The sequence below is a fragment of the Amphiura filiformis genome, chromosome 10 (genome assembly GCF_039555335.1).
Source record: "Amphiura filiformis chromosome 10, Afil_fr2py, whole genome shotgun sequence".
Taxonomy (NCBI): Eukaryota; Metazoa; Echinodermata; class Ophiuroidea; order Amphilepidida; family Amphiuridae; genus Amphiura; species Amphiura filiformis.
The window spans coordinates 26,120,085-26,136,259 of record NC_092637.1 but is presented as its reverse complement, the minus strand read 5'-3'; the positions used below and the strand labels follow the sequence as shown (position 1 = coordinate 26,136,259).

General features: G+C 34.3%; 1 protein-coding gene across 1 annotated transcript in view; it reads left to right on the top strand.

Annotated features, from left to right (window-relative positions):
• The window catches only part of LOC140161768 (uncharacterized), a 113,530-nt gene extending 98,102 nt beyond the window's left edge, over positions 1-15,428 (top strand). Inside the window, 1 exon segment of the mRNA XM_072185066.1 lies at positions 14,736-15,428. Coding sequence (XP_072041167.1) covers positions 14,736-15,428 — 693 coding nt within the window.
• Positions 15,429-16,175: the final 747 nt, after the last annotated feature.

Sequence of the window (16,175 nt, the reverse complement as noted above, 5' to 3'; positions counted from 1 at the left end):
AAACACTCCTAGTGCAAAATTTGACCGCAAGTTGCAGAGTATGAGTTTTTGTACCCACATTTTCTAAGGTCATTCAATGAATGTACAAATGTATTGGGGTTAAAGAACCGTGCCCTGATAGATGAACATGTTGTGGATCCTAGTGATATAAATAAGATTTGATTACTGCTCTAACATTTTCGCTGTTTTGGTTGCATCGGATCAGACAGTAATAAAACAAATCTATAAAAGTACTGCCAGGGGAGGTCAACCTCTCGAATTAGACAATATAAAGATATCAAGGAACGTGTTATTTTAAGGTGCGTCGAAAGGTTAATTTATGTAGCAATAGTCACGAGTTCATTATAAAGAACACATCACCAGAGTACGTGTACATTCATTTAAGTTTATCATTTATGTGCGCTGAATGGCAGGGAGTGAGGAAATGATCATAACACTAGGATCCACAACATGCTCATCTATCAGAGCACAATTCATTAACCCCAAATACATTTATACATTCATTGAATGACCTTTGAAAATTTGGGTACAAAAACTCATACTCTGCAACTTAAGGTCAAATTTTCCACTATGATTGTTTAATTGAGGTTATTGAACTACGCCACTGGGATGAGGCCATTGTGGTCCATAGTGATATGATAAACGTGCTCAGCAAATAATCTGTCGAGAATTTCTATGGACTGAGTTTCAAAGTAGGTAAAATACAATTTCAAGTGAGACATGGTATGGTGGGTTAAAGCAGTCACGTTCAATCGCTGATTTAATATTAATGTAAATAAACAGATTAATAAGAAACAATGCAATTTATCATGTTTAATTATAGAACATATATTAAGGTAAAGCTCTCAAAATACCAGACTCTGAGAAGAATTCTGATGGACTGAATTTCAGAAAATATTTATAGCGGGAAAGATAAAATATAACTTGGACAAAGCCAGATGAGACTTGTAAAATTAAGATGTTTGCGCACATAGGGTTAATTGCATTGATGTTTAATAATGAGCTTCGATGTTAAAGAACACAAACATTAACATCGAGACAAGTAGCCATAATAACATATTACACCAAAGAACATAGCTATTATAGTCCGTATATTCCAAGAGGCAGTAAAGTACATTCAATTGTGTGATTTTTTAAACAAACTGCTAATTTCTGTTTTCCTAGATGGATTCCTTATGTCATTTCCTTTCTGAAAATATATACTTTTATATAAATATTATCATTACGTTTAGAGATACGAAAAGAAAACCCAATATCTAAATCACTGCCTCCAGCATACAGACTATAGGGAAATTCTACTATTCACAAGTAAGAACGCATTATATGCAGATAAATATTTTGGTGTCAAATTGCTGCACATCGGACTCACCAAATTGCATTCTGTATACGATTACGAGTAATGTCCGTCTGATATCAAATAATTTAAGATTTAAAATAATCGCAATACAATACAAAATATTATGGCAAATTATTAAAAATGGATATTTTTGACATTTTGACCAGCCCTCCAAGTAAACTTGATATGTACTAAAAGTATATGTAGCTGGAAGGAAAAGTCGACCTGGACCTTTCGTATTGAAGATATACATAACATCGTCCACAAAATCGAAATTATTTGATATCAGAAGGACATTCCTCGTATTTGGAATGCAATTTTGTGTGTCTGATGTGCTCTCAAGTCCCACAAAAAATATTGTGCAACGTCGCTATCCGATCCCTTAAGTTCTAAATAATAATTAATATAAACAACGGCTGATTATTGGAATTGAAATACACTCTATTTTTATATGACTTTGCCAGATGGTCTCAAGTTGACAGTAAGACCATGTTGGATTTTGCAGTGGCAGTTTCGAATCACGTGTGCTAACCTATTCAGGCTAACAAATCGTTCTTTTATTCGTGTGTATACACACAGCGGGATTAGATCATTATGCACGATTTGAATCTGCCACTGCAAATTCCAACATGGCATTACTCTCAACTTGAGACGAGACACACTATTATATTTCTGCTCCCACAGAAAAGGAAAGTAACTGGTTGCATTTGTTAAATCAAATAATATATTTTTACATGCAACTCTTGAAATGCACTATCATTTTTATGCTTGAATCTCGATAATGTAAATTAAATTTCAATATACACAAGCGGGATTTTAATATGCACTTGCATTTTTAAAATTATTCTTGATAATATAAATTGAAATTGCAGGGACAATAATGTAATGTTTATAGGTTAATAAACGCGTATCACTTTTTGGGAGTGAAAGTGTACAAAATAATGCACGCGTACTGAGATTGATGCGTCTCAGTACAAATAATTTATATTATGTCAATGAAATACAATTTTCTCAAGCGAATTGATATTTCTGATACTACATTTTTACATAAACTTTATAAATGATATCATTTTTAGTGTATATGAAAAGCCGACGATCGATAATGTGAAATTAGAATTTTTTTTTCCAAACACCAAAAAAACTTTTGGAAAAAAAAATGCACTAGCATTTTAAAGAATATTCTTCCAATACATATAAATTAAGAATTTATTAGTGGGACTGTTATAATCAAAATGTGAAAAATTATAGGTTAATAAACGCGTATCACTTTTTGGGAGTGAAAGTGTACAAAATAATGCACGCGTACTGAGATGTTGATGCGTCTCAGTACAAGTGTATTATGTCGTACAATTTCTCGAGCAACAAGTGATATCTCATACTACATTTTTACACCCAACTCTTGAAATGCACTAGCATTTTTATGCATGAATCTTGAAAATGTAAATTAAATTTTAACATGCAACTTTTAAAATGCACTAGCATGTTTACGAATTATTCTTGATAATAGAAATTGAATTTATTGGGAGGGACAATAATGTAATATTTATAGGTTAATAAACGCGTATCACTTGTTGGGAGTGAAAGTGTACAAAATAATGCACGCGTACTGAGATGTTGATGCGTCTAATGTACGAGCCCCAAATTACGGTTGATTCAGTTGATTTGTGTCTATCTTTGCTTTGATAATGTCATTCTTGCAGCTTTTCCCAGAGAGTTTTCAGTAATTTGAAATAGACCAAAATAATTAAACAACGTGATATAGCACTAAGGCGCCTAAAAACATAAACTGTTGTTACTTAAAAATAATGATAAATACAAGTTGATATCTTACTCTCCATTTCAGTAAACACTAGTCTAATACTCGTGGGTGACGACTGCAGACAATTCAAATTTTGTTTAAAAAATTCAAAAATGCCAGAAATGGAAATTTGCATGACCATATTTGGAATCAGCATGAAAATTGCATTAAAATGAGTACAAACAAGTCTGGTATTGGTTCTGTGGTTCTTAAAATAGCTCTTGATATCTTAAGAAAATATCTCCAAACTTGGGGATTTATGTTGAAGATTATCATAATGTTTAGCGCCCAGAGCGTTACTGTAGACAACATCGTATTTCACATACACAAATATTACTAATGTCAACAAAAAATGAAACTAAGTATGACAAGTAAATAGGAACGCATCACGTTGAATGCAAAAGAAGAGACATGAATATGATGAAAATTTCAAGGGTTAGATAAAGAAATACATATCTAACATCATGGAATATGCATGATCTCGAATGCAACATGGCGCCTGTGCGTCCAAAACATTTCAATGCATGCGCAGTGCACGATAAAATCGAATGCCTATTTCAAAATGGCTGCTTATGTGCCTGAATTGTGGATCATGCCTGTCATGCGGAGATGTAGAAAAACTGAATTGTCTTCGTGATTTGTCTGACAGCTCGAGTAGCTAGTATAAAACATTGCAGTTGGTAAGCTATCAAATAGTGTATTTTGTAGAAAGTTTGTCGCAATAATGTTAGAGTCTATCAGTGTTTTTAAATGCTTCGGTGTAGAGTTTAAACGTTGTACGTGTAATGGCGTAAACACTGGATGGAAAGTCTTTTCAGAGGGACACAGACAAACTCGGTGTTATCAACTGCCCTAAATTATAGTCGTCGTATATAAAACTGAAAGGCGAGGGGCAATTCTGCCAACATTTTTTTGGGAGAAAATCCAAAAAAAAACGGTTTTTGGCCCGATTTTTTTTTATATAAAAACTAGATAAAAATATCAGAGCCACGAATTTTTCAATACGAAATGCACCAAAATGCTAATTTTCCTCATCGTGACATCATCCAAGCAGCAAAGTTCATTTCCCATTGAAAAAGCGTATTGACTAGTTTTTAAAAATTAATAATAAAAAAAAATATGGCCAAACAATTTTTTTGTTAAGTTGCACGAACAAATATGGCGCAAAAAACCCGTTTTGGGGATTTTCTCCAAAAATGGCAAGAATTGACCTCACAGATGAATTCATGCCATTTAAAATTCTATTCTAATAATTTAGCAGTGAGGCCCGAAAGTTTTCATAATTCCAGGTTGATATTTAACAACCTGATAATTTTGGATTATTCTGAAATATACATATTGTGAATTGGACTTTGCTTTCTCATTTGACACCCTGTTAATGAAAATCGAACAGGTATTGACCAAGATATGCGCCTCCAAAGCCTCAACCCTCAAAATCAAAAGTTGCAATTTCAACGATTTTCAATGGGAACGCATCGTTGCATTGCACGAAGCACCGCGGTCCAATCAATAAAGCACACAATGTAACAGGCACAATTGAATAGTTAAAATTGCAACTTTTCATTTTGGGGTTTGAGGGTTTGGAGGCGCACATCTTGATCGATTCCTGCTTGATTTTCACGAACAGGGTGTCAAATGAAAAAGCAAAGTCAAATTAAAAAATGTATAATTCAGAATAATCCAAAATTATCAGGTTGTTGAACAGCAAGGATGACTATAACTGACGAGTTTCTTTTTGTGCCGGGTGTACAGTAGCATACATGCTCAAAGTTACGTGTTTAATACCTATTGATTGCTCCACTTTCATTTAAAATTACACAAAATACACAGGTAAGCAGTGATTTGTTTATTGGAGATGACTACATAGGTGTTTCACTGTCGTGATTATGCGAAAATTAATCCGCCAACAATAATTATTACTTCTATGAACAATTGAGTTCTTTGGTTTTCATAAGTGGGTGCCTGGCAATAGTAATCATCAAAGGTTCAGTTCAATAATGCAATTAAATAATCATTGCAAAATTTAAAAGCAACTGTGTCATTCAAGAAGATTTGAGTTAAAGATTTGGTGATAGAAAATGTTTCCTGTGATAGTTGGAACGGAGAATGTTTAAAAAAGTATGTTTGATTGATTATGGTAAAAGAAGTTGTGTTTATAACATGTATGATTGATTTTTAACTTTTACCTTATTTGTTGTTGAATTAATTCTTGCTTTTATTCTTGCTTTTAAATATATTTATTTTTTGCTTACACATACATGTCGCACGACTTTCCGAGGCTTCTGTAGAGATACTGCTGCTTGGCTAGACTGTCATATATTTATTCATAAAAGCAACCGGGTTACATGTTTCATCTACCCATGTAATATAAAATCTTCCGGTGGAGAAATGCTTGCATCTACCAACCAAAATTCGTTTCCCCTTTTCAATTCATGTAACCTTTTGAGACTCAGCAACCTACCTCTTAAACTTTTCCTGATCACGCCTTTCACTCCACTTCTTAAGGGCGTACGCGGCATCGCGTTTGGCAGGAATTTGTTGTAGTTTATCTGTCTTATATCTTTTAAAGTAATAAATATAATTATATGAAAGGATACCTTTTGTCAACGCATAATTATGATGAAAGGATTACATCTTCGGAATTTGGCAAAAACGGGGTTAAACCAGTATAAGCCAAACTAATTACGCTTAAACATTTCAAAACAATTTAATAAACACATCATGTGACCTGCTACCACGAAATGAGCGTAAACAGACAAATAGGAAAATAAACTTATTTTTTTAATTTCTCAGTAATTGCTGCGTTAATTCAAATAAATGATTTTTAATTTACTTGTGATAAAATTCAAATTCAGTCATCTTTGACATTTTTATTTTGAGACCTAAACACAAGACAAATATTCCAACCTCGCGGGTAAAATTTTCAGATGGTATATTGTATCTTTGACATTTTATTTTGGGACTGGTATGTAATTTTTCAATTGAGCTGAACCGATTCTAAAAAAGATAATTGAACATAAATGAAAACCAAATCCACATTGAGTTACCTGGATATGTTTATTAATTAGACCAAGATCTTGGACAGATACTACGAGACAGAAGGCAGCGCAGATTCCTCGAAAACGGTAAAGACAGTTTTGGGGCAGGTTCATACTTCCAGGAGTCTATGAGATTGTATACCAGATCATAAAAATCTAAGGTCAAGACACTGATAATATTAAACATTAGAGTATCAGTTTCTGATGAAATGGCAAGTAAACATCTCAAAAAATTCCAAAGTAGGAATGTTATTCTTGTGTTTGGATCAAACGTTTTGAACGAGACAGAAAACAATAATCAGCGCAGGTTCATTTTGCATAGTATCGTATTAAGGACCTGATAATAAACAATTTGAAATATGTAGAATACGCTTAATGCAAACTAAACTGTGTACCATTTCTGTTATATTGGAGCACCTTTAACATGTCCTCTTTTGAATCCATCTTGATTTAATAGAAACTGCTTGAGACAACATTTTCAATAAATATATTATATGTAATTCAACCTACCCGGCTTCAACGTATCGAACGTACATGGTGTTTTGTTTCATACCTATACGTGTATATTAATATCCTGTCCAAATGTGTCTAAACTCCTCTCGGTGAGCATAGTCTGCGAGCGCGCTTCCATGGGGCTGTTTTTCTTTCTTTTTTTTTGTCACAAAGTCATCAAATAAAAAGTACTGCAATTATTTAATTTTAAAATTTGGATTATGTAATACTTGGATGATTTGATGAGTTATTTATGGGTTTATTTATTCATCTATCTCCAAATGTATATTTACTTATTATGGCAAATGCACACAGGTTTCAATACCTTGAATCTGTCCTGGTCCAGTTCGGATTAACCGATTAACCCTTTATCGAGATAATTTTTTCATATACTTTACTGAGATTGTAAAATTGTATAGCTATGTTTTGGTGTCTCCTCTACCATTTGGAATCCATGTTATATGATGTACAGATTTATTTTTTGACCGAAACGTAAAATCGCAGAAACGCAATTTCTGACAAAATATAAAAGGAAATCACTCAAATTTAAACTTAATAACGCTTATAATAATTTATAAGGGCAACAATAATACCAATGGGCTTTACCAAGCCCTGTCCTCGAAGTTTGATCAAACACTACCCCTAGATAAGATGGTTAAGTAAATTATTACATTTACGCTAAACTGAGCACAATAGATGGTACTACGATTACCCCAAGTCGTTGGTCGCTTAACTCTCACTACGCGGATGCAGACGGCAAGTTTAAAAAATAATTACAAAAACTTTCAGAATTGTACATTTTCATTACCATATTTGGAATCAACATGAAAAATGCATTAAAATGAGTACAAACAAGCCTAGTATTGGTTCAGTGGTTCGCAAGATTACTCTTGATATTGTGAGAAAAACTTGGACTGTTTATGCTGAAGTCTATGGCTAGCACGCAGAGCATTAAATATAAGCGTTTTAGTACACTGAGAAAAATGTTATTGGAGGGTTGGTTGCCTCTTTCGTAAGACGAGAGTTAAGAATGTAAAGATATTTCTCTGTTTGTTTGTCTGTATGTCTGTCTGCATCTCTGTTTCTCTTTCTCTCCTTACTTTTCCAGTCTCACTAAAAGTTAATCGGTGGTTTATGTATGTAGGGTCTACGTAAAGGAAAGCTTAATAAGTCACGTGTCAGTGTTTGAGAAGTTTGAAGTATCGTTTCCTCCACTGGCCTCAAGACTAAAGCTATCCCGTAAATGGAGAAACACACACATAAAAAAAGATAATTTTAGAAAAGTATCGAATTCTATGTTCAGCCACAAAGTAGGTGGATTAAATATCCCGAATGTTCTCGGATGACTTATGCAATGCGAATTACGCTGAATTTATATTCCATCGCTGAGCGGCGAGTGATTGATTTCTAGCCAATGTGGTAGTGCGCTTTTTATTGCGTAGGGAAAAGCGCGTTACCTCATTGGTTAAATACCAACCACTCCTCGCTCAGCGACGGAGTATTCAGCCACAGTATATGATTCTTTTTACGTATTGTAATTCAGGGATAGTTTCAAGTAAGAATGGACTTGAATTCTGGCGGTAATTGGGTCGCTACATGCCTATCGACCAGGGCACAGTTCATTAACCCCAGTAATCTTGTACATCTATAAAATGACCTTTGAATGACTGAGGTACGAAAACGTCATAAGCCAGAACACGAGGTATATGTTATTACAATGATTGCATTTTCAAAGAAGGTTGTTGAACCATGGGTGAATATGAAACCATTTCTGGTCATCACCGCTGTTTTGTCCACATAGAAATTTAGGTTACAGGTCGATTGTTAGTCCGAAAACATAATAACATAGTTACATACTCGAAACCTTACCGTAATTAATCCTAAGCCTAAACTTCACCCTAACCCTAACCTATAACCTAAGCCCTAATCACAACCTACATATAACCCTAAACCTAACCCAACACGCATAACTCTAACACTTGCACTAATCCTAACACTAACCGTAACCCTAACCTTATCCTTAGCCCTAAACATAACCTTAAACATAACCAAAAACGTAACCATAACTCTAATACTTGAAGTGTCCCTAATCCTAACACAAAATGCACTAAACCCTAACTTAAACTCTTTTCGGACCATTCTGTCTAAATTGGCTGTTTCGGCTTAACCCTAATCCTAACTCTAACTGTTACCCTAACCACCCATAGTGGGTAGGAGAACATGAAAACTAATATGAGATACTGTATTAGGATCACATATTACGTATCATGTGAGAGTATACTCTTGTACTCCAGAAGACAGGATCGCATATTAAATGTGCGACACTATGGAATATAAAAAGCAGGATATGGGTATGTTAAAAATTGAAATGAGGTATGGGGCTGGCTTTTGGTGGCTACGGGCGTTATCTCAAGGACAATATTGTTCAAGGTTGCGCCGCAGGCTTACAAAGAGACAATATTGTTCAAGGTTGCGCCGCAGGCTTACAAAGAAACAATAGCAATCAAGCTTAAACTTTAAATTAGCACCCGATAGAGGGCAGGGCCTGAAGAATGAGGGAAATTATGGGGGTAAATATTTAACGGAATAAACTGCATAATCATATTATTTAGATTTATTCCGTTAAAAATCTTATTTTAAGTTATCAAATTACTAGTTTTTATATTCTATGGTGTCAAATATTTAATATGTGATCCTGTCTTCTGGAGTACAAGAGTATACTCTCACATGATACTTAATATGTGATCCTAATACAGTATCTCATATTAGTTTTCATGTTCTCCTACCCACTATGGGTGCCCTAACCTTATCCCTAGCCCTGAACCTTATCCTAACCCAAAACGTAACCATAATACTTACACTATCTCTGCCTTAACCATAATCCTGAACCTATCCTTATCCCTAGCCCTAATCCTAACATTATCGCTAACCATATCCCTAGCCCTAATCCTAACATAAAATATACTAAACCCTAACTTAAACTCTGTTCGGACTAATGATCATTCTGTTTAAATGGCTATTCATACAATTTGAAAGATTAATAACTAAATGAGAACATTGATGGCGCTATATATTTTAAGCGTTATTTACATACTTACAGGAGTAAAGACTTGTATAATGCGGATTTATAAAGACAAAAGACCTATAATTACCTACACGACCCATCTCGCACTGTGATTTGTTAAAACCTAACACATTCTACGCTAGGTTTAAGGCAAAAAAAAAACAAGTTTGTTTCGTGTAGCGCGCATTACGTTTTTGACGGCTTATTTTGCGCATTAGAATTTTTTTTCATTTTTCAAAGAAAAAACCCCAAAAAAACGAAAAATCACAAAAAAAATATTATAAAACACTACTGGATTAAACATTTACACATTACACAACACACGATTGTAGTGAAAAACTAATGGAGAAAACATTTTTAATATCTTTTTAATCTGCAGGTTGAAAGGGGATCTTAGATATTCTTGAATATGAAGAAAATGATTTTTGTGTGTGTGTCGGAGAGACCCACTGTAAATTCCCAGTCCAATTTGCAGCAAAAAAAAGCTATTTTTGGTCATTTGAAGAAATCTAAAAAAAAACACCCGCATTTCGCCTTTGACTTTTTTGACCTGCTACAGGAAACAAACATATTTTTTTTTCTGGCCTTACTCGTACAATATTTTCGCGATACTCGCTGTCTCTTACGCGAAATACCTTGAAATAAACAACAAAAAAAGTGATATTTTCTCTTTAAATTGCACTATTTTGTGGTAATAGAATAGAAATAAAAACGGTAGCATTATCCTTTAAAACCTAAATAATATGTCCTTGGCAGCAAAAACGCCTCACCCATATTGCATAATAGCTAAAAACATTTATAAATGGCTCAATCATGACTTAACTCTCTTCACGCGGGTGTCGACTGCAGACGACATGTTTCAAAAAAAAAATTAAAATGCAAAAATTTCAGAAATGTAAATTTTCATGACCATATTTGGAATCAGCATAAAAATGCATTAAAATGAGTACAAACAAGCTTAGTATTGGTTCAGTAGTTCTTAAGATAGATCTTGATATTTTGAGAAAATATTTCAAAACTTCAACTTTTCCCGTTGAAGCGTATGGCTAGCACGCAGAGCATTAAATAAATAATCATAATGAAACTTACAGTGCTTTAAATTTGCAACCAAATATCGCCATCATAGGGAAGACATTGCTTACATACGGACAGGAATTCTTTTGAATCGGTACAAATCAAAAAGTAATCCAAGAAGATTTACTTTAAAAATTCAATCGTTTCTTGTCACCTTCCTGACAAGTACAAAGCGTGGGCGGAGTGTAAGACCATTGTACAATGCAATAGCTGCCATTTGCGATATTTCAATAAATGTACTTACTTTTGATCAATAACAAATGACAGAACCCCAACTACATGACAAGTGATATCTCTTGATATCTTGGGTTAGCTAGAGGCCATCAGGAAAGACATTGAATTTGAATGCATTTTGATATCATTAATAGAGTATGACATGAAAACTATGTATCAATTTTCAGATTAAAAACACAAAACAATGTGCAAAATTCATTTTTTTAAGGTCAACCAGGATCCTAGCATTTAGGTCTAGGTCCGGTTACCGCCTGAAAAATGCGCTGGGTACCCGGGCACAAAATTACCGAAAATCACACCCCTAGGAAAGAGTCGTACAGTACATCTACAATTTACAATAGGGAGGTTGTGCTGCAAACAAATTATGTTTTACATAAGGTAGCTCTTACATTCTACTTCACTTATGATGGGATTGTACTCTGCCCGGGACACTGCCCACTAAAGGAAAGCAAATAAATTTGTAAAAACTGATGTCTGTAGCTAAATCTGATGAGGAATTGAATTACACGCGGAGATCTGGAACAGTTAATGGTTTACTATTAAAGTAAATTCAAGGGAAGGATATAATTTCGTTATTTTTCTATAATTTATCCTGTTATTATAAACGGTAATGTCTGGCCATTCATAGCCGATAGCTCAGTATTGGACTAGTTAGAATACTTTAAATATAATTCATTCATTGATTCATATATCTTCAGGCTTGTACTACAGAGTAGCAATTAAATACCTCTCAAAGTATTAATCATTTATCCTCATGGTTACAATTTAAAATCAAGCTTTAGCAATGTGACCCAAATCATAATAGTTTGTCTCAAGTATTGAATAAATTTAAATATATCATTTCTGAACAATGTTAACATTGTTTTTTTGCTTAGAAACATCTTAAAATAACTTCAAATTAAGGTACAAAGATTTACTTATCGTGTAGATTGTTTAAAATGTTTGATAATTATATATCGTCACTGGGCGGGAAAAACTATCCAGCTCCTTATTTATAAGTTGAGCACATTTACATTGGATGGTTTTAAATCTTCTTCTGGGCGGGAAAAACCTCATAATGCCTTGAACATGGATAAAGCCTTGTAGGTGTAGACTTTATATAGAAGAGATTGCTTTATCCATGTTCAAGGGCCAAAAGTCCATGCAGGAAACACCTCATATTTACTTTTGGCCCTTGAAAATGGATAAAGCTTTGTAGGAGTAGACTTTATATTGAATGGTTTGCTTCATCCATGTTCAAGGGCACAAAGTATATATGTGACCATCAACCACAACTGAGCCCGGATGTCGCCAGTGCCAATATTGAGATATGCTCCATTGAACTTAACAATAAACAATAGGAAACAAAGGATTTATTGACTGTTTTATTGATTTTCACTACTTAAATGTCAAGTACTATAGACATGATATACATCATTTTAAAGCTAATTTCAAGCAGAATATTTTGGTTGAATATCTCAAAAATGATGATTGGCGACTTCAGGGCTCAGTTGTGCTGGATGGTCACATATGAGGTTTTTCCAGCCCAGAAGAAGATTTAAAACCATCCAATGTAAATGTGCTCAACTTATAAATAAGGAGCTGGATAGAAGTAAAATCCTGGAAGCTTGGTGTTACTACATTATTGTTTTACAGATCTGTTTCGTAAGGGCCAAATGACCCTCACTCATCAGAAACAAAATGCAGAGTGAACATCACAAAATAATTTCCCATACACAGTTAATATCATGTAACACATGATTAGTTATACATAAACGATCACATAGAGTGTTTACAATGTAAATCATTGAGTGTTTACAATGTCCAATAATTGATCACAAGCTGTCAGTCATAATTCAAGTGTGTGATCTTTTATGTAGGCTATATAAATAGTCATGTGTTATATGATAGTAACTGTGTATGGGGAATTATTTTGCGATGTTCACTCTGCATTTAGTTTCTGATGCGTGAGGGCCATTTGGCCCTTACGAAGCAGATCTGTAAAACAATATTGTAGTAACACCAAGCTTTCAGGATTTTACTTCGATAATTATATAATTATAACACGAAAGTGTCATTTGAAAATGATTTTTTATTATGAAAGTGGTAAATATGTATGCATTGGTTGTTCCATTTAATATCCACACTCCCTCTGTGGAAGATTTTGGAAATATCTTTCACAGTCGGAGTATGTATTTCAATATGAATGAACACATTTAGCAGCTCCATTTGAATTTCATACACCCTGATTCAACCTGAATCTTCCACAGAGGGAGGTGAATTTTAAATAGAGTTGTTAATTTCATTTGAAATTCATACTCCTCCTGTGAAAGATATTTCCAAAATCGTCCACAGGTTGAGTGTGGATATTAAATGGAATATCCCATTGGTGATTATAAAAACAAAATGAGCTGGTATAATAGAGTCTGTTAGCTGTTAGACAATTATGGATTTATCACAGTGAAGACAAAATTCAATATAATGGTGTCTTGCCAATTCCTGGATATCACACGTCGATCAATTAACATTAACTGTTGAACGATTATGAAAATTATAATGAGTATAAGCCCAATCGCCATTGTAACTTCCGGTTTTTGAGAGCAGTTCTGGGACACTTTGACCCCTGACATATCGGGGAAATTGCAGTAATTATTATTAATTAATTTATTATTGTCATAATGAATATCATTACAAATACTTTAATGTTTTATTTATTCAATAATATGTTTTTCGGGTTTGTTTTCATTCTTGTAAAACATTTTAGATTATATTTTGTACACATAAAAACCAATTTTTTGGTCAGAGGGCAAAGTGTCCCAAAACTGCGAAAACTGTCCCACAATGCATTGCAAACTTCCAATGCCGATTTGGCTTATTGTCGTCGCTGTGGGTTTGCAATTATGGAATAAAAATTATCAGAATTGTACATACAGTATACAAATAATATGGCGACGTAATTCGCGTTAATTTTAAAACATTTTTAATTTTCAATGTATTTGATATATGATGTATTAAATGATAAATTGTCTTATTGAGAATAAAAATCTCTCCATTTAAAGAATAAGTATAAGCAACAGGTCCATTTCTAAGAGTCCTTTATATCTATATTTCGAAAGTAAACAATAGTGTATTAACATGTATATTTATACGACTTTTATCTTAAGGTGGTATTTTACACCCTTGATAAATTTGTAACTATTTTTGCATTTTCTCAAAATACAATAACACACTGGTAACAAAAGTTATGTATATTATAGGGACAGGGAATCCAGTTACTACACTGGAATTTTAGTGAGTCAAAACAAGCGGTACGTTATATATGATACGAAAAGAGGTACCGCTAAAATTTACCTCATTTCTTAACATATGATGAACCACTTGTCTTGAAACACTGAAATTTCAGTGAAGTAATTGGATTCCTTGCCCCTATAATATACATAACTTTTGTTACCAGTATGTAGTTATTTTTGAGAAAAATGCAAAATTAGTCACAAAATTTATCAGGGGTACCACCTTAACATTACATGGTTGTTGTTTTTTGTTTTTGTTTTTTTGTTTGTTTTTTTACTGTGGCGATGTGATTAGACGAAATACACACACATTGGGTAATGTATCCTACATATCAACAGCCGTTCAACGAGTTAACATACTCACTGAATACTGTCCCTATAATACATGATACAGAAATTTACTGACATTTAATATTGTCCTTTATTACAGCATGCGGCTGACGTCGAACGACTCGGTAAAGAAGGAGAATTAATTGAGAAACGTATCCGTGAACAACAAGAGAAACAGTTTCGACGTGAAATTGAAAGAAGGAAAAGGCAAATGGAAGAGTCGGCCAGGAAATTAGAGGAATTAAAAGCTAAACGTAAAATGGATACTGCAGGTGGACAAATGAGTAAAGCTAGCACTAGTATGGATACGTTAGATGGAGGAGCAGATCAAACTCCATTAGGTGATCGTAATAGTGTTCAGTATAGGTCATTAGATATTGATAGTGGTGGTAGAGAGAGACAACGTACGGCGCCAACTCGAGATAGTTCAATGTCCATGTCAACAGGCCATTTGGTAGAAAGAGAAAGGCGTATAAGAATGGATGAGCAGGGGTTGATTCTACCGTTGGAAGATGGGAGTACTGAGGATGTAAAACCAAAACAAGAAAGACGAAGTAGAAGAGACATGATGAGTGATGAAAGAAATATACGAAGGACTATCAGAAGTGATGAGTATGGTGGTAGAGAGCTGTCTCCTACGTCCTATAGCGAGTTTCAACAACGAGAGGTTGGGACAGCTGCCCTCAAGGGAAGACGTCATTTTCGTCCGGAACAGAGCGCGATCGGCCTCTCCATCGACGAGACATACGGTAGAATTCCAAACTTCCGAACAGAGAAGTTTATCATCAGATAGTCGTAGAGAAATGTCACCACCCCCATCAAGACAATTTTTAGATACTCAACAACAAGCGCAAGAATATCCATATGCATCGCCTTCTTCGAGAGAATCTCGCGAGCATTATGAACACGGGAGGATCGTCAACCAGCCTGGATTAGATCCGGGGGAGTACTACCCGGTATTACCAAGGGAACGGGTTGAGACTATACGCGCTCTACAGGCAAGGGAGCAAGTGGATGACCCGATGGGACGAGCAACCAATAAGCAGCAAATGGATTTAAGAGGGCAACTGGGACCAGAAAGGCTGGGTATGACAGATGATGTACTACAAGGACACGATAAAACAAAGGTATGTTTTTCTAAACGGTTTTTAAGTAATTCTTATGTACTCGAATGTATATATTTTCCTCGGAAGTGTATCTCTTAGAATGAAGGGCATGTTATGGTATTATTGATTAATGTCGTTTAATATTCCGTTTACGTTTTTGAAGGTTTTATTTATCCAGGTATAATTAAATATTAATTGGAATCATAAAACTAATCAGCTGGACTCACGTGAGCCCAGTTGGTTAGTTTTATGATCCCACTAATATTACGTTCACATGTTTTATTGGGTATGTCATTAAGGTTTACTGTTTTAATGTGTCTCCAAGTTTACTTTAATTTTGTGTTATTCAACTTGTATAAGACACGTGATAAAAGTGGGGGACTAGTTTTTCAATTCTGGTATACAAACCGCAAAATAATTAAGGAACCAGTTAT